This window comes from Anabrus simplex, chromosome 8, assembly GCF_040414725.1.
Source record: "Anabrus simplex isolate iqAnaSimp1 chromosome 8, ASM4041472v1, whole genome shotgun sequence".
NCBI classification, from domain to species: Eukaryota; Metazoa; Arthropoda; class Insecta; order Orthoptera; family Tettigoniidae; genus Anabrus; species Anabrus simplex.
In genome coordinates this window covers 183,169,188-183,194,526 of record NC_090272.1, presented here as the reverse complement: position 1 = coordinate 183,194,526, position 25,339 = coordinate 183,169,188, and the positions used below count along the sequence as shown (strand labels likewise).

The window sequence follows — 25,339 nt, the reverse complement described above, 5'->3', positions numbered from 1 at the left end:
AGAAAGTGATAGTTTTTCACATTAGTTCCAACATTGTTGGGGATGTGTGGCATCTGGTTATGACAGCACAGGAGAAGTTTAAATGAGCAGTTGGATACTGTGTGAGGGGGGTAGTGACTGGAAGGTGATCAGAGATTTATATGAGACTCGAGTGGATATGTGGGGAAACTGGGAGTGACATTTGTAGATCCTAATGTGTACATTAGGAGATAGGAATCTGCTCTCAGACAATCTTCATTCTGAACCGCATGGGTATGTATAAGTTAGGGGGCTTGTTTAGCAGGGTTATGGGGAGATACCTTGCTTGGGCAACTAAGCAGTATGTTCCAAGCTGTTGGTGGAGAGATAACGTGGAATGATATATGTAGATGAACAAGCTTGAATGGAGTTTTTAGAATTAGGAAAGATCATAAAATGAGATAAAGTTGGAATTCAAGAGGACGGATTGGGACAAAATTTTGTTTACAGGAAAAGGTATTAAGGTTTGGAATAATTTTCCATGGGAGATTTTTGATAAATTTCAAACTCCTTAAAATAATTTTGGAATAGGTAAAATATTGATAGGGAATCTACCACTTGGGCAACAGCCCAAAAAGCAGAATAGTGATTGATTGAGGTCATTGTGGGAAGAGAGAGAAGCGGAAAGAGGAGACTAGGGCAGACATGGAAACTAAAAAAAATACACGGACAATCTCCACATCTTCATACACTGCCATATTGAAGCCCTCCCACTTGTTAAAGCTGGAAAACAGAAATGTGCTTATTGGGAGTTGGGAAGAAATGGATGTAATCAAACTTGGTTTGATGAGAGAACACTCATCTAAATGTAGATTTGGATATTGTTCATGTTTGCCCTTGCTTGTTTGTAACTCTTGCTGTCATCACCACATATACCTGGAACGACCCCATCTATGCCCTGTTTTTGTTTCTTTGTTTGCAAGTCAATTGTGCTTAAATCCCATGTATCGGCTCCTTAAGTAACCACTGGTTGAAGGACTGTTTTATAAATAGTCAGTTTCTCCCTTCTGGAAACTTGCTTTCTTCTAAATGTGGACATTATGGCAGTATCTCCTGCTGCTAACTTTGCTTCAGTTTCTTGTTTGTTTGTTGTTTTTTTTTTGCTAGTAGTTGAACAGTGTACTAACACATCAAAACTTTTTGGTGATGCAATGATGGGGAAAAGGCTAGTATTCAAAAGAAAGCTGCCATGGCCCTAATTAAGGTACATCACCAGAATTCACCTCGTGTGAAAATGGGAAACCACAGAAAACCATCTTCAGGGGTGCCGAGACGGTAGGATTTGAACCCACCATCTCCCGAATACAAGCTTGCAGCTACACGCACCTAACCACATGGCCAACTTGCTCAGTAATTTCATTCTGGAACATAACACTGGCCTGCAAAGTTGACTTGATCAAAAATTGTTTTAAGTGTTTCAACTTTCTTGATATCTGTACATTTTACTTTTCTTTCACAGAATGATTACTGAACATCTCAAAAAATGTGGAATACATTTTGAAAATTGTGTTTATCGTGAAGGAGACTCTGTATTTCCAAATTCGTCTGTCATAGTCAACAATCAGAATGGATCTCGGACTATAATGCACTTCAGGAAGAATTGGCCTGAGGTGACTCTGGAGGATTTTAAAAAGCTAGATCTCTCCCAGTACTCATGGGTTCATTTTGAGGTAAGTGTATTGGGTATAACTATAATGTCTTTGATCTATTATGGTATAGTACTTCTCTGGAGAGAATTGGCTCGAAGTCGAACATATAGTACTAATTGCAAGTAATCAGCTTCATTTTCCGTATCAAAATCTAATCACAGAGAGTTACAATAATTGAAAATCTTCCACCTTTTTGATACTTTTCACAGTAATTTACAGAACACTCCAAATTCAGAGTCTTGTAAAAAAAATTATAGGACCTGTTATCCTTACTGCACTGAATGTGGACCATATCCCAACCTTTTGGCTAATTAATAGGATGCCGTGAATTGCATGCAGATGTCCAGTGTTCCAATTCCATGTATTCCGACCATTCACATATCCTTTAAGATGAAACCAAGCTTCATTGCTCATTAAAAGAAGTATGGGGTTGCATACGGATTGTAAAGATCACTTGCAAAGTATCAAAAAGGTGGAAGATTTTCAATTATTGTAACTCTCTGTGATATAGTACTAACCCGCTGAATTGCCATGCACCTTCTGAGCAACAACTGGAATCTAGGAAGGTGTTCCTGCCTGAGAAGGCGAGGTTAGGGCTGTGGAGGAAGAAAACTTCTCACCTCTCTAGACATGGAGAAACTTGAACAACTTGGAAATCTCTCAACAAGCTGATATCAGGAGTTGGAAGATTGAAGAATCTGCCTTATGGTTTGATCTTCTTTGCAGTCACATTTCATAGAGTCAGCCTTTAACATTCTCCATCTTTAAGGTTGACCTTCTGTGTCAAACATCAAAGATCTTCCAAAGTTTTGCGCACATACAAAAGATAAACACAATGAGAGGTCATTGTGGAAAGAGAAGACAAAGAAAAATATGAAAACACAAAAAGGACAACAAATGTGAGAGTTCCTTCCTGTCTGATGTATAATGGTATAGTTACTTGATTGTTTCTTTCCAATGCATGTACAGGGAGACACAAACCTAATGCATACTGGAACAGGTCCCATTTGACCAACAGTGCACGTAGCCATGCTGAGGAGAGCCATAACATATCTATTGTGGTACTGAATGCCTTGTACTTCAAGCAGCTGTTGAAAGTGTTTATCTTTCATATCCAAGTCATATCCAAGCACAAGTCACAGCAGTTCATCTTGGCTTTTACTGTATATTACACTTGTGATATCTTGTTTGAGAGCCTGAAGAATGTGAGGGTTCTTCCTGTATACTATCTATCTCTCCATCTATCTATCTATCCATCTACCTTTTGCATGGCTTTTAGTGCCGGAAGAGTCCGGAGTCATGATAGGCTCACCTGGTGCAACCCTTTTGAGGCAGGCCCTTCAACGAGGGTGGCCAGCATCTGCCATGTATGGGAACTGTGTGTTTTTATAGTGGAGGACAGTGTTGTGTGTGGTGTGTGAGTTGCAGAAATATTGGGGACGGTACAGCCAGAGGAAGTAACCATTTAAGTTTTTTTTTTTTTAAATACTATTTGTTCGGGTGTCGACCCATGTGGATCTGTTGCCCCTAACCATTTAAGGTTAAAATCTCCGACCCCGGCTTGCCCTACAAGCAGTTAAGCCTGGAAGGGGGTTTTAAATTTGCAGCTAATTACTTATTCATCAAAAATTTTACAAACTTCTATTTAATGAACTGTTGTACTATATTGCTGGTAGTATGCATGTTGTTCTTCTTCTGGTAGTTTTTCAGGAAATGGACGCCTCAAGTAATTTACAGAACACTCCAAATTCAGAGTCTTGTAAAAAAATTATAGGACCTGTTATCCTTACTGCACTTACTGGACCATATCCCAACCTTTTGGCTAATTAATAGGATGCCGTGAATTGCATGCAGATGTTCAGTGTTCCAATTCCATGTATTCTGACCATTCACATATCCTTTAAGATGAAACCAAGCTTCATTGCTCATTAAAAGAAGTATGGGGTTCCATACGGGTTGTAAAGACCACTTTCAAAAGAAGAACGTATCTGAAATTGCAAAATCTGATGACAGTGCTATAATGAGGTGTACTAAGAAAGACGAAGAAATTGAGGTGGTTTGCCATTGTTTTCCTCACTGGCCAGAAAGTGCTATTGGAGAGCTGCTGAGTCTATGGGTAGCACCTTTCATAATATCCAGACACACTATATGTGCTCTGTATGTTATTACTCAGCATCATCCCTACCTCAGCAGTTTGCATACTGTCACAGCCATAAATGAGACTGAAACTTCAGTGGATGCTACTGTACATTTCGCTCTGACCTGTGCCAAGAAACTGGAGATAAAAATACTATGTACATGAAGAATAGCAGCAGGCCACTGTGGAAATTATATGAGCATTTATCATATAACTCTTTCTTTAAAAATATGTCACAGTGATAAACTATATTTGTTGTTGTTGGTTTGTGTATTGAATTTTCATTGTAACACATTACTGTATCTGTTCAGATAAAAATTCATAACTGGTGGCAGCAAAAAGAAAATTTCCCTCTTTATTTATCGGAGAAGCTTCTGTGCCTGACCATCTTACAGACCTCCTCCAGGCCACGAATTCTTTTGTGCATTAGGTTTTCCTTACCCCATATGTATGACAAGAAGGCATGTCTGAACAACCTCCAAAAGTTTGTTGATGGAATTCGGCTTTACCCAGTACCGGTATACATTGTTTAAGAGCCTGACAGAAAAGTTTAATTGAATACTATAACTTCTTCTTCTTCTGCCACTTTTACTCACTCTGGTGGGATTTTGGATGTGAACAATGTAGTGAATTTAGACTTGATCCTGTTTCTATGACCAGGTACCCTTCCTGATGCCAATCCTACAAGAAGTGATGTATTCTGTATTGTGTGTTTCTCTAGTAGTAGGTAGTGTGGTGTCTTATATGTATATGAAGGGGTGTTTATTCAGATAGACATAAACATCCAGTCACCAACCTACAGAAATTAATGAAATGCTGATAAAATCCTCGACCCAGCTGGGAATCAAATTCGGGATGTTCTGAACCAAAGGGCACGAGATCGACTATTCAGCCAAGTAACCAGACCAGATTACACAAAAACACACACACACACATGCACGCACGCACGCACGCACGCACGCACGCACGCACACATGCACACACACACACACACACACTCGTTTACCCAGCCCTCATTAATCCGGATCTTCGGTTTATCTGGATCAGAAATAATAAAAATATGTTTTTACTTGTATAGAAGTCCATGCCCAGCGGATGAGATCATGTTTTATGGGGCTGCGTCTAATATCCTCATATATAGAAGATCTACACTTCATTTATGGCTTCTGAGGAGTATTTGTGACTTCATTTTGAGTGCCAAGTTTGTGGTATTGTTATCTAGTGAATTTACTCTAGTTTCATAGTGTTTTGGTTCATAATTACTATTAATATTTATGCTGTAAATGTCAGTCATCTTGTTCATTGCTTCATTTATTCCATAGATAACACAATCTAGAGAGTCACTCAATATCATTGACTAAACTATCTGCCCTAACTGTCACCCATTTTGTTTCTTTGCCATTGCTACCATAGAAACCACAAGAAGCTGTGCATTGTACTTTCAATTCTTGGCGTTGTTTAGACCAAACAGCCGGCCCATAATGTCAGCCATCTTTAAGACAAGCAATGTGAGGCGTCTGTCCTCCAGAGGTACGGCCGTACACATACTCCAGGAACTAAGCAGAGGTTGGATATGATCTTACATAAGTTATTAGGATGGGGGGCCTCAACCGCAACACGGTGCATTCATATGGCTGATAGGGGAGGTTACTGTAGATATGCAGGACAGGTGTGAATAAGGTTCCTCCAAATAAACACCTGCGGATCAACTGAGGCAAAAGAAAAGGGTCAACAGTCTCTAAAGCAGAAGAGGAAGATTCCCAATGGTTTAGAGGGTGGAAGAACCAAACTCTGGGGCTTACAACCTCAGTTTTAATTCGGAGGAGCAGGCAATGCCTACCCTCCCAACTAACTTCAACGTAAGGCATGATGGATATACCTTCAGGAAAGACTACTCGAGGGGGCAGCCGGAAACGGAATGGTGCAACCAGGCCTTTGGATTCTGGAGAGCCTGGAACGTCATGCAGGGAAGAGTCAGAGCTTCCCAGAACCTCCTCAAGAAAGATACGAGCCAAGCAAAAACATCTGCTTGGAACACTGAACATCAACACGTTCCTAAAAGTTGGAAAATTAAAACAACTTACTGATGTTTTGAGAGAAAGAGATATTTACATACTTGCACTTCAAGAGACAAGATACCTTGATGAAAATCACATGGAATCTAATAGTTATAGAATTTACAAAGGAAAACCGGCAATAAAAAACATCGCAAATGTAACGATCCTAGGTACGGCATTTATGGTTAAAAGTAACATTCTGGAGTCCATCATCAATTTCATCTCACCAACAGAGAGGATCTCGTTTCTGTCCTTTAGATCTGGTAATAAAGCATACACGATCATCAATGCACATGCGCCGATAAATGACAATAACAAGAAAAACCCGGAGAAGGTAGATGACTTTTGGGAAATTCTTGAAAACACAACGTCCAAAATTCCACAACATCATGTGAAAATTTTGGTTGGTGATTTCAATGCTCAGATAGGTAAAGAAAGAAGGTACAGGAAAATTGTGGGGGACTACCCAGCACATAACAGAACGAACAGAAATGGCAAAAGATTAATCAGTTTTTGCAGACATTTTAACTTGAAACTCATGTCTACACACTTCAAGGCACTCCCTAACAAGAAACAAACTTGGGCATCTCCTAACACATTGCTAGGAGAGTTTCAGATCGATCAGAAACCAAAGGGAAATCTTGAACGTCAAGGTAAGAAAAAGCTTAAACATAGATTCGGACCACTACCTCTCGGAGATTAAAGTAAGATTCCAACCAAACAAACCCAAACAAAGAATCAAGAGGAAGCTTAGAATTGATGCAGATACTCTGAAACAAAGCAAAGAGACATATTGTGAAAAATTGTCGAAGCTGAGTATGAACAGCTGGGAAGAGATCAAAAAGTCAATGTTTAAAGCAGCTGAAGGTTTGGGGAATCCAGCAAGGAAACGAAAACACAGGTGGTGGAATGAAAAGTGTGATGAAGCTTTGGACAGAAGACTACAAGCATGGAAGAGGTGGCATTCCAACAAAACCGAGGAGAGATGGGAAACTTTCAGGGATGAGAGGAAGAAAACAGCTAAGATCATACGATCAGAGAAAATAAATTACGATAGAAGTAGGATGGATAAGATGGAAGATGATTTTCGAAAGAACAACACTCGAGCATTTTACAAAACTTTCAGAGAGGAACTACAGGGATACCAGCCATCAAGTTTGTGTTTCAAGTGGGAGGATGGTAGTGTAGTAACGAACAACAAAGAAAATTGTCAATTTCATGCAGATTACTTCAAAATGTTGCTGAATTGTGCAGAACCTGTGGAAAGATTGCATACAAAAAATCTATCTCAGGATAACCAAGATTCCAAGCCACCGAGTCTAGAAGAAATCAAAGAAATAATAAATGAGCTTAAAAACAACAAAACACCAGGTGGAGATGGAATTATTGCAGAAATGTGGAAGTTCAGAGGAGAAACTGCAGCAAAAGCAATCCACGCCGTCATAGGAGAAATCTGGAGAGATGAAAAGATCCCCAATGATTGGAATGATTCACAAGAAAGGTCTCCGGACGAACATCAGTAACTATAGAGGCATCTCTTTACTCTCAATAACATATAAGATACTCTCTAAAGTACTATTGAGAAGAGTTGAAGAACAAGCAGACCATCTAATTGGTGAGTACCAAGCTGGTTTTCAAAAAGGAAGATCATGCGCAGAACAAATATTTAACCTGAAGAGCATTCTCAGAATAAGAGCTTTGAGAAGCCAGAACACCGTGGTAATATTTGTTGATTTTAAGAAAGTATGATTCAATTGACAGGCAGACTCTATTTAACGTCCTAGAGGAATTTGGAATTGACAGGGAAACAAGAATGTTAATAAAACAAACCCTGACAGAAACTTTCTCAAAAGTCAAATTCTTCAGTGAAATTTCTGAACCATTTGAAATAAAAACAGGAGTCAGATAAGGGGACTGTCTATCACCAATTCTCTTTAACATTGTTCTAGAAAAAATCATTAGAACCTGGGAAAAAGCCTTGGAAGTGAAAGGAAAAAGGTAATACATTTAGGGAGGAAAGGACAGAACTTAGAAATTAAGTGTTTGGCTTTCGCGGATGATCTTGCCCTCTTGGCTCACAACCAAGAAAATGCCCTAATTATGCTGAATACTCTACATGAGATCGCTGAGAAAACGGGTCTCAAAGTATCATATGAGAAGACGGAATACATGGAATATGGACATCAAGGGGAGAGACACTTAGAAGTGAAGCATGGGACTGTAAAAAGAACTGAGAAATTTAAATATTTAGGGGAATGGATAGAACCTAACGGATTGGATAAAGAGGCAAATAGGGCAAGAATTAGAAAACTAGAATTGGCTTACAGGTTAACCTAGAACAGATGCAACAAAAGAGCAATATCTTACAAGGCGAAACTTAGACACTACAACACAGTGGTAAAGCCAGAGGGTCTCTACGCTTCAGAGAGCCTGACAATGAATAAAAAGGGTGAGCTACAAGATCTCAAAAAAAAGGAGAGGAGAATCTTAAGGAAAATTTTAGGACCACAGAAAAATGCTGATGGGGAGTGGAGGCGTAGAAAAACTGATGACCTCTACAAATATGGAACAATATGGAACAAAATGAGATTAGTTACTTGTAACTCTACAAATACACCGAAAAATACACAGTCACCATGCGAAAGTGAAGACTAAAATTCTGTGGGCATCTAGAAAGAATGGATGAGAAATGGCTAACTAAGAAAATATTCAAGTACATCATTGGACTGAAACCTTTGACGAAGTGGGTAGAAGAGGTAAAAAAGAGATGCAGTAGAAAGTGGACTAACAATGGATATGGTTCACAACAGAAAGGAATTTAGAAGCTGAGTGGACAGCATCAAAACATTCCAGGAGAAACCATCAAAATGTAGACAGAAACTTGTCATATCTGAGAAAGAAAGGAAGATCAGAAGTGAAAGGATGAAGAGGTTCTGGGAGGAGGAGAAGAAGAAGAGAGAGAAAGAGAGAGCCTTAAGTTCAATGCGGTCCATAGGCGGCCAAATTCGGAAACAAGAAGAAGTATTTCTTTAATGGGGTCAATTCTTCTTGAATGTCTTTTCCGCCAAGGATAGTTAAAGACAGGAATTGGAAGCTAGTTGGCCATGGTGTATCAAAGGTACCGTCCCGGCATTCGCCTGGAATTAAGAATGGGAAGCCGTGGACTCTTCTGAGTTCCTTGACACATTTGAACGCATTTCCGGATGCTCAGACGTAGATGTGAACGACGTAAATGACTGGTTGAAAAATGACTGTAATTCAGGCTACGGCATAATGACAGATGAATAAATTATTGCCTCTTGTTCCTCTACAGGTAATGACGAGAGTGATGGTGAATTTGGAATTGAAACCACTCTCCATCAGAAGAAACAATGACTCATGGAGATGCAACAATGCAGCTGGACAAACTGGTGGCCTATTTAGAATACAAGACAGAAACCACACCGGCAGAACGGATGTTAGTAAAACGTCTTCAAGATCATGCTGCGCCCAATTGTTATACAAATGTAAAACAGAAAAGGCTAACACATTGTTTTAGTGTATAAAACAGAGTCGTAAATGTAAGAAAAATGTTCTTATATATTCTTTTGTAAACTGAAAAAAGGAATTACTGTACAACTTATGTTAATATATTATATAACATGCATTGTGTTTGTTTTTTAGTTTTTCCGGATTATCTGGATTTTTGATCATCCGGATCAGTTCTGGTCCCACTTAATCTGGATAAACAAAGTTCTTGTGTCCGTCCGTCCGTCCATCCATTAAATATATGTCTCCACAATCCTCTGTTTGCACCTAGTCTGTGTCCTCATTTTATTCCACACTTCTTGTGATCAAATAATTAAAAACAGAGTCTAACCATCGTCGGCTTGGTCTCCATGCACTTCTCTTTGCCTCCATGGTCGAGTCCATTATCCTCCTCCATTCACCTCACATGACTTAAATACCAAAACCAGTTTATATATAGAGCTTCATACATTGAGTTTATTCCTAAATAAACCTTTATCTCCTCATTTTAAGTACCCTCCTGCCATTGCTCTCACCTATTTTTACCAGCAATCATTCTTGCTACTTTCATGTCCAGTACTTCTAACTTATGAATAAGTATTCTGAGTCCACCCAACTTTCACTCCTGTACAGTAAAGTCAGTCTGAAAACCGACCAATGTATAAGAACTCTTTCTTACAGAATACAATTGATCTCAACTTCAGCTTACTGTGTTAGCTTTGGTGCACCTTAATTCAATTTCACTTAAGGTAGTTTATTACTATCCTGGGAGGATACACATCCTAAGTATTTGAAATGAACAGTGCATTCTGGTTTTGTATTCCGTACCTGACATTCAATCCTCTTAGCTTTCTTCCCTGTTGACAGCACTTTAGTCTTGGAAATGCTAATTTACTAATTCCAAGATAATAGATTGCAGGCTTTCAGCACAATTATTATTGAGGTCTTATGCAGGCAAAAGGGAAGACTTCATTGATATCACCACTAAGATAGTTGACTGGCTGCAGAATATGGATGGTCAGCTATGACAGCTGATGTGGCACAGCCCACTGAATTCTGTCCTTTTCATTTGTTAAATGTTTACTTTCTTCAGTTTTACTTTCTATGTATGCTTTGTAATATTATTATTATTAACTTTATTGGCCACATTGGACCACTTGAATCTTCCATGTACCATTTTTCTTTGAAGGTTGTACTGTTTGATTCTTCTTATCTGCCCAGTACTTCTTCATTCATTCTGATCGCAGTGTTCTTAATTCATCTGAAATCTCTACAGGCCCTCTGTACATCATTTCAGTTGAAAATTTGTGATTCTTAAGAAGGGTGGTAACTTTATTCTTGTCTGCATCTGCAATTTCGAGTCCAACTGTTTTGAGATCCTCTTGAATTTCTTTGATCCAATGCCCTCCTGTCTTCCTTCCCAAGATATCTCATCACTAGTTGTCATAAAACCCTGTTGGTAATCGTAAGAAATAAGAGATTCTTTTCTTCTTCATCGTGCTGGTAACTGGGTCAATCTCTTGATAGACAGTTTCATTGGGGAGGATTCTCCAGACTCCTTCAACCTGGTACTTTTTATTTATGCAAGTTCTAATAATTCCTCTTTCAGTTTTGAGGAGCTGATCAGTTCTTCTTTCATTTTTAATTTGGAACAAGGTTTTGCAAACATAAGTGGCTTTGGGCAAAGTTACAGTTTTGTAGTGTTGAATCTTAGTGTCTATTGACAAACATTTTTTGTTATAAATTGACCAGGTTAGAAATTGTGCTTTTTTCATATGTTACAGGAAATTAATGGGCATAATACACCCAATAATATAAGAGAGGATTCATCATCAATTTTTTGTTCTTAAACCATTTGGTTATGGCTAGTGGTAAGTGCTTCATATCACTTAAGTCCTCTGGCATGGAACACTGAATTTGCAACACAACGTTAGTGGTGAATTGTGTGAAGATTAGCATTCAAAATTCCGACAAATGATTCATGGGGGTAAGCAGAAATGATCACAATGTTTACTTGTGAATGGAATACAGATATAAACATGTGACCGAGGATCTCATGGTATTGGCTGTTTGCATATGCTGTGCAGTTGGCAAGCAATACAGTACAGTGCATTGCATGACTCTACACATACAGAGGAGGGGAGTGGACAAGCAGGGTATCAGGAAGGAGCAATTCAAAGCAGCATTTCCTATAAGTGTTTGTGATTGTGTCCTGCACCAGATGAAACTTGAAACAGAATTGAAACATTAATGTTCACTGTATGTACGATACTCAAACAGTTTTACATAAAATCAGCTTCATGGTCCGTATCGCACTTCAATAGATTCACAATGAAGTATTTATTTATTTTCCACCTAGTCGATACAATGATTGCCTAAGGCAATTTTTATTGGTCAAAAGTGGTACATGTTTCGTATATTATCAACATCTTCAGCCACATAACACTGTTTAGATGAAAAATATAAAATTGACAAAGTAATGCTTTAGAGGAAGTGTCCTTGAAATTAACATAAGATTGACAAGATTAAAACAAACAAATAACTCAAGAGAAAATATATAAATTATTTCTACAATAGAAAGCAGTCGTCAAGGAAACACTTGTACAATATTCCATAGAGAAATTGTCCTAATAAATATTCTTTTCTTAATAATCCATGAAAAAAGATCAATTTATAAATTAAAAATTATACAATTTATAAGTAATTATCGAAATGAAGAAAACCTGATATCACAGTGCGGCTCTTATTATTAATGTAGATGAAAATATAACTAGTTCCTAGTTGTCAAATCTTATTAAGCCTGCTTTCTTTTGGAACAGTAACTCCTGTCATTCTTTTACAGTTTTGCGCCGGGTGTAATATTGATGATGCGTTCTTCCTTGTTCTTGCACCTGAGGAGGAGGAGGAGCGGGGGATATAGGTGTGTCAAGAACTTCCTTGCTGTCACCTATAGCTTCAACTGAGGAGGAATAAGTTGTAGGGCTATCTGTAGGTGGAGAAATTCCAATTCTTTTTTCTTGATCCTTCTCAAGCATTTTCAAATATACTAGAATTTGATAATATAATGGATTCTTATATTCTACAGCCTCATTAAGGTTATCATTTTTCTTTATAAGTTGGTCTAGATGAATGTACAGGTCTTCATATGTGTTCATTAAGCTGCCCTTTTTTTTAACTTTTTTATGATGGTCAAGTCTTGTTCTATGTTTGTAAATTTATGACCTGTGGCAGTCATGTGTGATCCCATTGCTGAGAATCTTCTATGTTTTTCAGCATTCACATGTTCCAAATATCTAACTTTAAAATTGCGGCCAGATTGTCCTATGTATGTGTTCTTACATTCAAAGCATGTGAGTTTATATATACCGGAATCAAAAAATTTATCTTTTTCCGAGAGATTTATTGTATCATGGTTGAAAATACTATGTTTCATGTTGTTATTGGTGGAAAATGCAATTTTGAAATTTTTTCTTTTAAATAAATTTGTTATTACATGAATGTTTGGATTATTATATGTGAACTTGATATATTTTTCAGTTTTACTAGGTTCGACTGCTAATTTAGATTGTTGCTTCTCCGAAAATTTATTAATTATTTTATCAATCATGTTATTGTTGAAACCATTCAAGAGGGCTTGTTGTCGGATAAACAACAGTTCTTTATTCCTTTCAGATTTGGACAAAGGAATACTAAACGCTCTGTTAATGTAACTATAATATGCTGATCTTTTCTGTGCCTCAGGGTGTAACGAGTTGTTCTTGATAGTGGTCAGTGTGAAAGTGGATTTTCTGTGTATTTTGAAAGAAAATCCTTTTTCTTCTCTTGTTGTGACTATGTCCAGAAAATTCAGTGATTTTTCAACTTCTTCTTCTAAAGTGAATTTTATATTGGAATCCAAATTATTCAATATATTTAAAACTTTATTGCTATCGGTGAGTCTGTTATCTATTATAGCGTAAACATCGTCCACATAACGTGTCCAAAAATCCAAACCCTCTATTTGATTAATAATTTTCGTGTGTTCCAAATAGTCTAAGTATATATTAGCCAATATTCCTGATGCTGGGGCTCCCATTGAGAGTCCTTTTTGTTGGTAAATTTTATTATTAAACGTAAAATAATTTTGATTTAACACGAATTTTAAAACATTAATAAAATCTTCAATTTCTGGTATGCTTACTAATTTGTTCTTCGTTAAATTCTTCTTAATGATTCTGATAGTGTCTTCTATTGGAATGTTTGTATACATGTTGGTTATGTCAAACGAACATGTCGTGTGAGATGATCCAAGTTTAAAATCTTTAACTAGATTGCAAAAATCCACTGAGTTTTTGATAGGTGTTTTACAATGAAATACGTATTTACTTGATAAGAAATTATGTATAAATCTAGAAGTTTTATAAAGTTTGATAAAGACCCGACATCACGTATTCAGAGGGATCTTAAAAAACTATTAAAAAGCACGTCTTTCTTGTTTAATGAACATGATGTGCAAACATTAATAAATATGAACCCTAGACTCCCGACTGCAAGAGCACTACCGAAATTACATAAACAGGGAGAACCGATTAGACCTATCATAAATTTCAAAAATAGCCCCATTTATAAAACTTCTAGATTTATACATAATTTCTTATCAAGTAAATACGTATTTCATTGTAAAACACCTATCAAAAACTCAGTGGATTTTTGCAATCTAGTTAAAGATTTTAAACTTGGATCATCTCACACGACATGTTCGTTTGACATAACCAACATGTATACAAACATTCCAATAGAAGACACTATCAGAATCATTAAGAAGAATTTAACGAAGAACAAATTAGTAAGCATACCAGAAATTGAAGATTTTATTAATGTTTTAAAATTCGTGTTAAATCAAAATTATTTTACGTTTAATAATAAAATTTACCAACAAAAAGGACTCTCAATGGGAGCCCCAGCATCAGGAATATTGGCTAATATATACTTAGACTATTTGGAACACACGAAAATTATTAATCAAATAGAGGGTTTGGATTTTTGGACACGTTATGTGGACGATGTTTACGCTATAATAGATAACAGACTCACCGATAGCAATAAAGTTTTAAATATATTGAATAATTTGGATTCCAATATAAAATTCACTTTAGAAGAAGAAGTTGAAAAATCACTGAATTTTCTGGACATAGTCACAACAAGAGAAGAAAAAGGATTTTCTTTCAAAATACACAGAAAATCCACTTTCACACTGACCACTATCAAGAACAACTCGTTACACCCTGAGGCACAGAAAAGATCAGCATATTATAGTTACATTAACAGAGCGTTTAGTATTCCTTTGTCCAAATCTGAAAGGAATAAAGAACTGTTGTTTATCCGACAACAAGCCCTCTTGAATGGTTTCAACAATAACATGATTGATAAAATAATTAATAAATTTTCGGAGAAGCAACAATCTAAATTAGCAGTCGAACCTAGTAAAACTGAAAAATATATCAAGTTCACATATAATAATCCAAACATTCATGTAATAACAAATTTATTTAAAAGAAAAAATTTCAAAATTGCATTTTCCACCAATAACAACATGAAACATAGTATTTTCAACCATGATACAATAAATCTCTCGGAAAAAGATAAATTTTTTGATTCCGGTATATATAAACTCACATGCTTTGAATGTAAGAACACATACATAGGACAATCTGGCCGCAATTTTAAAGTTAGATATTTGGAACATGTGAATGCTGAAAAACATAGAAGATTCTCAGCAATGGGATCACACATGACTGCCACAGGTCATAAATTTACAAACATAGAACAAGACTTGACCATCATAAAAAAGTTAAAAAAAAGGGCAGCTTAATGAACACATATGAAGACCTGTACATTCATCTAGACCAACTTATAAAGAAAAATGATAACCTTAATGAGGCTGTAGAATATAAGAATCCATTATATTATCAAATTCTAGTATATTTGAAAATGCTTGAGAAGGATCAAGAAAAAAGAATTGGAATTTCTCCACCTACAGATAGCCCTACAACTTATTCCTCCTCAGTTGAAGCTATAGGTGACAGCAAGGAAGTTCTTGACACACCTATATCCCCCGCTCCTCCTCCTCCTCAGGTGCAAGAACAAGGAAGAACGCATCATCAATATTACACCCGGCGCAAAACTGTAAAAGAATGACAGGAGTTACTGTTCCAAAGGAAAGCAGGCTTAATAAGATTTGACAACTAGGAACTAGTTATATTTTCATCTACATTAATAATAAGAGCCGCACTGTGATATCAGGTTTTCTTCATTTCGATAATTACTTATAAATTGTATAATTTTTAATTTATAAATTGATCTTTTTTCATGGATTATTAAGAAAAGAATATTTATTAGGACAATTTCTCTATGGAATATTGTACAAGTGTTTCCTTGACGACTGCTTTCTATTGTAGAAATAATTTATATATTTTCTCTTGAGTTATTTGTTTGTTTTAATCTTGTCAATCTTATGTTAATTTCAAGGACACTTCCTCTAAAGCATTACTTTGTCAATTTTATATTTTTCATCTAAACAGTGTTATGTGGCTGAAGATGTTGATAATATACGAAACATGTACCACTTTTGACCAATAAAAATTGCCTTAGGCAATCATTGTATCGACTAGGTGGAAAATAAATAAATACTTCATTGTGACTCAAACAGTTAACAAAAATCAGTTATCAATAAATGTATTGGGTGTCAACAATTAAAGTTATGGTATTCAGTGTGGTACAGCACAGGCTATAATGATTGCAGGAGTCTGAAATTTCGTAGATATGGTAACTAAGCAATGCGCTCGCGAATTATGCTACAAAAAAACATTAGTTCCAACTTTTGCCACCACGTGAAAAATATGGTGCTGTAAGTGGTCAAAACGTCCAATATTCCATAACTCTGACGTCAAAATGTTCTTCCGGTAGAATTGTGTTGTGTCAATTCCTTGGTTGTTGCTTGGTGACGCATGTTGATTCCTTTTGTGAAGTGAATCTTTGTTGTAACATAAGAAAGTTGAGCTTTTCCGTGTGAAACGTAATGCCTATTGGGAAGAGAGACCATGCACTACTAGTGAAGTTGTTTTATCATAATGGCAGCAATAGCAATCCTACATTGCGGGAATATCACCAACAGAAACAGCAGAGAAAAGGTTCCATGACAATTAATGGGCTGGAAAAAAATGATTAAGAAATTCGAGGAAACAGATGAATAGGTGTCGCACCAGGGAGAGGACGGTGGCCCATCCTCCTGGATGCTGTTGATGAAGTTGCTGTAACTGTAGCAACCATGCAGCACATTCTCCCAATTCTGTAACCAGTACTCAAGCTGTGTCACATGAATTTTCGTTACTCTGGTCAACAGTTCACAAGATTTTGTGACTCATTTTTCAGTGGTATCCCTCCAAACTTCCATCCGAGTCTGATATTATAGTTGAAAGCAAGTACAAATTTACTCATCTGCTCACCTGCTAAGCCTAATGCACCTGAGGACTTTCGGGGTTTATTCCCTTAGCCTTTGAAGATCCCTCTTCTCCACAAGGCAGTGGTTTCCTCTTCTAATTTTCTTCGGAAAGGATGGGTTGCCTCATCCACCATCTTCGCTATTCCGAAGGTCTCCTTCTCTGCCTAAGATGCTGTTAAGGTCTTCACCCGTAACCCTGGGCATGAGTTCCACGTTATACCCCGTGAGACTGGGTCCCTGCCTGAACTTAGCTCTCCTTCACACCGGCCTACTGATGTGGAGGATACCCACCCCTGCAACGTGGATGCGCCAGACAAGAATTACTCAAGTGAAGGATAGGGACAGTGACCCTATCTCCCTTGAACCGGGTTAATGGTTGTGTATGATGCCACAACCAATGGCATGTAAAAAGAATGGGAAAGGAACAGGTAGCAAGAAGGGAATTAAAAAGAGAAATTAAGGAAAAGAGACCAGTTGGAAGACCGAGAAGAAGCTGGATGGATCAGATTTGGAAGGACGTTAGAGAAGCTGGATTGGATGTTGCAGAAGTAATGGAGCAGGAAAAGTGGAAGGACAGAAAGGAGTGGAGGAGGCTTGTTAACCACACCTGGGCGACTGGAGTGGAACATTGATGATGATGATGATGATGATGATGATGATGATGATGATGATGATGATGATGATGATCCCTACAAACTTCATATGACACTTTGAGACCCGTTTTCTCAGCGATCTCATGTAGAGTATTCAGCATAATTTGGGCATTTTCTCGGTTGTGAGCCAAGAGTGCAAGATCATCTGCGAAAGCCAAACACTTAATTTCTAAATTCTGTCCATTCCTCCCTAAATGTAATCCCTTTATTCCTTTCACATCCAAGGCTTTTTCCCATGTTCTAATGATTTTTTCTAGAACAATGTTAAAGAGAATTGGTGATAGGCAGTCCCCTTGTCTGACTCCTGTTTTTATTTCAAATGGTTCAGAAATTTCACCGAAGAATTTGACTTTTGAGAAAGTTTCTGTCAGGGTTTGTTTTATTAACATTCTTGTTTTCCTGTCAATTCTGAATTCCTCTAGGACATTAAATAGAGTCTGCCTGACAATTGAATCATATGCTTTCTCAAAATCAACAAATATTACCACGGTGTTCTGGCTTCTCAAAGCTCTTATTCTGAGAATGCTCTTCAGGTTAAAGATTTGTTCTGCACATGATCTTATTATTATTATTATTATTATTATTATTATTATTATTATTATTATTATTATTATTATTATTATTATTATTATTGTTATTATTGTTATTATTATTGTTATTATTATTGTTATTATTATTGTTATTATTATTATTATTATTATTATTATTATTATTATTATTATTATTATTATTATTATTATTATTATTATTATTATTATTATTATTATTATTATTATTATTATTATTATTATTGGAGTGGCATGAAATCTGGCGTACCAAAGGAGAGCTGGGAAAGAAATGTGCAAATAAGCGTGCCTTCAGTCAACTGATGAGGCGATGGCAACTCAGATGGGAAAGTGACCCTTGAGGCAAATGGACCAGGTGACTGATACCACGCTTGGATATCTGGGTTGAAAGGACCCATGGTGAAGTAAATTACTACCTCATGCAACTTCTAACAGGACATGGATATTTCCGGAAATTCCTGCATAAATTGGGCAGAGCGAGTGACGCAGCATGCATATACTGTGATGACATTGACAATGTATTTCACACCTTTTTTGTATGCGGCCATTGGACGATTCAGAGAAGATGTGTGGAAACTGAACTAGGAGAATTGACAACAGATAATATTATTTCGGTGATGTTGCGAAATCAGGAATCCTGGGATCACATGGCAGTGCATGTGGAGGACATCCTTCATCAGAAGAAGAAGGATTTGGAAGCATACGAACGTTCGTAAAGGAGAAATGGAGAAAGAAGACGTCTGAAAGACAAAGCACGATATCACCCTGAAGTAATGCGAGAGCGGTTCCGGGGTGATGACAAACATCGTGGGAAAAGGGTGTGTGGTTTTTAGTGGGTAAGAATCCCACACACTTGTGGAGTGCGAACCCTTCACAAGTGTCTTTTGAAGATTTTCCACAATCCCTCGTAAAAAAAAAAAATTATTATTATTATTATTATTATTATTATTATTATTATTATTATTATTATTATTATTATTATTATTATTATTATTATTATTATTATTATTATTAACCTTTTCATCAGAGGATATTACACCTAAGGTTTCTGAATGGCAAGTGATTGAGAACTACACGGGGAGCGATCACCAATATATCAACTTTCGACTGCTCCAAGAATCTCCTCAAGAAAGTAACATCTTGCGCAGGGCAGCACGGTGGAACGTAGCCGGTATCGACAAGGAAACGTTCATTGATGTAATACGGAATGGAATGGAGAACATAACTGAAAAATGTTCTGCTCGTAGAGGGAAAGAAGCAGCTGGTGTATGTGTTGAACTCACTCATGCAGCTAATTCATCAAGTATTGCAACGCCTCAATGCCCCAAAGGAGACCGCGAAATAGCAAGCGCCCAGTGTACTGGTGGACCGAAGAGATTGCTGAACTGAGAAAGAATTGTCTGCGACTTCGACGCAGGGCTCAGAGGATGAGAGGCAGTCAAGAGAATACCTCAATCACAACGGAGTACAAGTCAGCGAAGAAGGAACTCCGTGATGCAATCAGAAAAGGTAAAGCCGATAAATGGTGGGCACTGGCTAAAGAAGTAGAAGATGATCCATGGGGACAAGGTTATAAGATTGTAATGAAGAAACTCGGGACATTTTCAACCCCGAGTGTGGATCCGCAAACAATTAAACAAATTGTGGATACACTATTCCCAGACCATCCAGAGAGGATTGACTGTGACGACAGAAAAGAACTGGATTATATACCCCTCTTCACTGTAGAAGAGCTGAATAGAGCTATTAGCTCTCTTAGAAACAAGAAAACTCCAGGACCAGATGGTATACCTACAGAAGTGCTAAAGATAATAGCAGAACTATGTCCAGAACTGTTGCTGAATATGTACATTGCCTGCAAACGGGTGTTTTTAGTCCCCGACGGAAAATGGCTCGTTTGGTTCTGATCAGCAAAGGTAAACTTAACGTAGATGTTGATTCCCATAGGGAACCTAAAATGTTTGTCCTGAATGAGTAAATTTATAATACCAATATAATGGTCCGTTATTGGACATTATAAATTTTCCAGCTAACTCATTCTTGGTTGCCTGCGTTTTGCCCTCGTGTGCTAAGTTAGGCTCGTCAGTTGGGACTTAGCACACCACCCAAGACGCAAGGCTAGTGCATACCGTGGAGGCCACTGCATAGGTAATTTGAAGCCACCAGCAGTGCCAATGCACTATGAGAGCTGTCTCATTTCCGAAAATAGATGCCTGCCTGGCCATCAAATAACATAGATGTTGATTCCCATAGGGAACCTAAAATATTTGTCCCGAATGAGTAAATTTATAATACCAATATAATGGTCCGTTATTGGACATTATAAATTTTCCAGCTAACTCATTCTTGGTTGCCTGCGTTTCGCCCTCGTGTGCTAAGTTAGGCTCGTCAGTTGGGACTTAGCACACCAACCAAGACGCAAGGCTAGTGCATACCGTGGAGGCCACTGCATAGGCAATTTGAAGCCACCAGCAGTGCCAATGCACTATGAGAGCTATGTCTCATTTCCAAAAATAGATGCCTGCCTGGCCATCAAATAACATAGATGTTGATTCCCATAGGGAACCTAAAATATTTGTCCTGAATGAGTAAATTTATAATACCAATATAATGGTCCGTTATTGGACATTATAAATTTTCCAGCTAACTCATTCTTGGTTGCCTGCGTTTCACCCTCGTGTGCTAAGTTAGGCTCGTCAGTTGGGACTTAGCACACCACCCAAGATGCAAGGCTAGTGCATACCGTGGAGGCCACTGCATAGGCAATTTGAAGCCACCAGCAGTGCCAATGCACTATGAGAGCTATGTCTCATTTCCAAAAATAGATGCCTGCCTGGCCATCATATAACGTAGATGTTGATTCCCATAGGGAACCTAAAATATTTGTCCTGAATGAGTAAATTTATAATACCAATATAATGGTCCATTATTGGACATTATAAATTTTCCAGCTAACTCATTCTTGGTTGCCTGCGTTTTGCCCTCGTGTGTTAAGTTAGGCTCGTCAGTTGGGACTTAGCACACCACCCAAGACGCAAGGCTAGTGCATACCGTAGAGGCCACTGCATAGGCAATTTGAAGCCACCAGCAGTGCCAATGCACTATGAGAGTTATGTCTCATTTCCAAAAATAGATGCCTGCCTGGCCATCAAATAATGTAGATGTTGATTCCCATAGGGAACCTAAAATATTTGTCCCGAATGAGTAAATTTATAATACCAATATAATGGTCCGTTATTGGACATTATAAATTTTCCAGCTAACTCATTCTTGGTTGCCTGCGTTTCGCCCTCGTGTGCTAAGTCCCAACTGACGAGCCTCACTTAGCACACGAGGGTGAAACGCAGGCAACCAAGAATGAGTTAGCTGGAAAATTTATAATGTCCAATAACGGACCATTATATTGGTATTATAAATTTACTCATTCGGGACAAATATTTTAGGTTCCCTATGGGAATCAACATCTACGTTATTTGATGGCCAGGCAGGCATCTATTTTTGGAAATTAGACATCGCTCTCATAGTGCATTGGCATTGCTGGTGGCTTAAAATTGCCTATGCAGTGGCCTCCACGGTATGCACTAGCCTTGCGTCTTGGGTGGTGTGCTAAGTCCCAACTGACGAGCCTAACTTAGCACACGAGGGCAAAACGCAGGCAACCAAGAATGAGTTAGCTGGAAAATTTATAATGTCCAATAACGGACCATTATATTGGTATTATAAAGGTAAACCTGGCGGTTATAGACCTTTATGTATGCTGGACACAGCTGGAAAAGGCCTGAAGAAACTTCTGCTGCCCAGAATCCTCTCAGCAGTTCAACTAGCAGGGGATCTATCTGTTCGCCAACATGGATTTCGGAGAGGACATCGACGCTAGATGCAGTGTGGGAGGTGGTGAATACAGCAGAAAGGGCACAAATGGGCAACCATCATTCCCATAAATTGACACTTCTTGTGACCCTGGATTTGAAGAATGCCTTCAATTCGGCAAGATGGAGCGATATGTTGGTAGCTCTTGAGGAAACTTTCAGGCTACCACAATATCTTATGCGCATAATGAGAGATTACTTCAAAGATCGAACTCTGTTGTATGATACGAAGGATGGAGAAAAGACAAAACTCCTGACGGCTGGTGCAGCGCAGGGATCGATCCTTGGTCCAGATCTTTGGAACATAATGTATGATGGCTTGTTACGTTTGGAGATGCCAGAGGACACGAAGCTTGTGGGCTACGCTGATGATGTGGCCGCCTTGATAGTATCTCGTAATGTTGAAATGGCTCAAATCAAACTGAACCAGGTGATGCGGCGCATAAAAGAATGGATGATGAGCCACAGTCTAACGTTAGCCGAACACAAAACGGAGATAGTTCTTCTGACAAGGAAAAGGATCGAAACTCTTGTACCAATGACTGTTGGAGAGTTAGTGATTGAAACATCTGCAAGCACAAAATATCTAGGAGTGACACTTGACTCCAAGCTCACATTCTGGAATCATATTCAGAGAGCGACAGACAAGGCAGTAAAATACATGACTGCACTTAGCAGACTAATGGGAACTATTAAAGGTCCGAAATCCAGTAAACGACATCTTCTCATGTCGACGGTTCAGTCAGTGATCCTATATGCTGGACTGAATCCTTGAGATTTGCTTGGTATCAGAGAAGGATAGCTGCCATACAACGGAGAGCGGCTTTACGTATTGCATGTGCATACCGCACGGTTTCCGAACCTGCTTGCATTGGAGCAACATGAAATCTGGCGTACCCAAGGAGGGCTGGGAAATAAATGTGCAAAGAAGCGTGCCTTCAGTCAACTGATGAGGCGATGGCAACTCAGATGGGAAAGTGACCCTCGAGGCAAATGGACCAAGCGACTGATACCACGCTTGGATATCTGGGTTGAAAGGGTCCATGGTGAAGTAAAGTACTACCTCACGCAGCTTCTAACAGGGCATGGATATTTCCGGAAATTCCTGCATAAAGTGGGCAGAGCGAGTGACGCAGCGTGCATATACTGTGATGACATTGACGATGTATTTCACAACTTTTTTGTATGCGGCCATTGGATGATTCAGAGAATATGTGTGGAAACTGAACTAGGAGATTTGACAACAGATAATATTATTTTGGTGATGCTGCGAAACTAGGAATCCTGGGATCGCGTGGCAGTGTACGTGGAGAACGTCCTTCGTCAGAAGAAGAAGGATTTGGAAGCATACGAACGTTCGTAAAGGAGAAATGAAGAAAGAAGACGTCTGAAAGACAAAGCACGATATCACCCTGAAGTAATGCGAGAGCGGTTCCGGGGTGATGATACACATCGTGGGAAAAGGGTGTGTGGTTTTTAGTGGGTAAGAATCCCACACACTTGTGGAGTGCGGACCCTTCACAAGTTTCTTTTGAAGATTTTCCACAATCCCTCGTAAAATAAAATTATTATTATTATTATTATTATTATTATTATTATTATTATTATTATTATTATTATTATTATTATTATTATTATTATTATTATTATCATATTTTAAAAACTGTAAATATTTCATGTATGGAGATGATAAATTAATTGTATTAGTACATAAAAACCCAAAATTGGCAGAGAAGCATATACAAATGGAGTACAACTACTTTCAAGAATGGTGCCATGATAAGGGTCTAGTGATAAACACTTCAAAAATAAAAGTCTTGTACATTACCACCCCAAAAATGCAGAGAAAAAATGTTAAAATAACAGGCCATTCAGTTCAGTGCATTCATGATGGTGAACAAAAATCATGCAATTGTGACTATGTAATAGAGGAAGTTGATAACATGAAATATCTACGCATAATAATAGATAGATATTTTTCATGGAAGCAACACATTAATAAGTTGTGTGGAAGACTGAGGCAAAGCTTGTTCAAAATGCAAATGTTTAAATATATAATACCTCATGATAGCTTAAAAATGGTTTATCATTCACTTGTTGAATCACTTATATAATATGGTGTAAGTGTATAAATATGGTACAAATGTTACAAAATCGTATTGTCAAAGCATTATTTTGGTACAAAAACAGAGGAATACTTAGCTTAAGTGAGGATATGTTAACAGGGATGTACCAGAAGGAAAGGTTCTTGAGAGTTAAACAACTTTATATGTAAAACATAATGAAAGAAAATTACTGGAAGCCACAATATAGAACTGTAAATGAATATACACATGGAACAAGACTGAGGCAATAAGTTATTTTCAGGTCATCAGGTACTATAACAAATATGGATCCAGAACACTGCAAGTTGTAGTTCCTAAATTTTTGAATAAGTTGCCCTCAGAATTGACACACTTGAAAACAAAATATCAACTTAAAAAACATGTGAAACTATTTATCATAGAAAATAAAACTACAGTTTAAATATTTGTTCATGAATGAAAAATGTACCACAGACTTACAGGAGTTAGACAAGGCTGTAATCTTTCACCTTTGCTGTTCGTAGTTTACGTGAATCATCTGCTGAAAGGTATAAAATGGCAGGGAGGGATTCAATTAGGTGGAAATGTAGTAAGCAGTCTGGCCTATGCTGACGATTTGGTCCTAATGGCAGATTGTGCCGAAAGCCTACAGTCTAATATCTGGGAACTAGAAAATAGGTGCAATGAGTATGGTATGAAAATTAGCCTCTCGAAGACTAAATTGATGTCAGTAAGTAAGAAATTCAACAGAATTGAATGTCAGTTGGGTGATACAAAGCTAGAACAGGTTGATAATTTCAAGTATTTAGGTTGTGTGTTCTCCCAGGATGGTAATATAGTAAGTGAGATTGAATCAAGGTGTTGTAAAGCTAATGCAGTGAGCTCGCAGCTGCGAACAACAGTATTCTGTAAGAAGGAAATGAGCTCCCAGACGAAACTATCTTTACATCGGTCTGTTTTCAGACCAACTTTGCTTTACAGGCATTAATAAGTTAGAAGTAACAGACATGAAAGTAGCAAGAATGATTGCTGGTACAAACAGGTGGGAACAATGGCAGGAGGGTACTCGGAATGAGGATATAAAGGCTAATTTAGGAATGAACTCGATGGATGAAGCTGTACGCATAAACCGGCTTCGGTGGTGTGATCATGTGAGGCGAATGGAGGAGGATAGGTTACCTAGGAGAATAATGGACTCTGCTATGGAGGGTAAGAGAAGTAGAGGTAGACCAAGACGACGATAGTTAGACTCGGTTTCTAATGATTTAAAGATAAGAGGTATATAACTAAATGAGGCCACAACACTAGTTGCAAATCGA

General features: G+C 37.9%; 1 protein-coding gene across 1 annotated transcript in view; it reads left to right on the top strand.

Moving 5' to 3' along the window:
• Positions 1-25,339, top strand: part of LOC136879359 (ketohexokinase) — a 107,280-nt gene that overhangs the window by 70,220 nt on the left and 11,721 nt on the right. Inside the window, exon 3 of the mRNA XM_067153175.2 lies at positions 1,478-1,688. Within this exon, the coding sequence (XP_067009276.2) occupies positions 1,478-1,688 (211 nt within the window). The remainder of the gene's footprint in view (positions 1-1,477; positions 1,689-25,339) is intronic.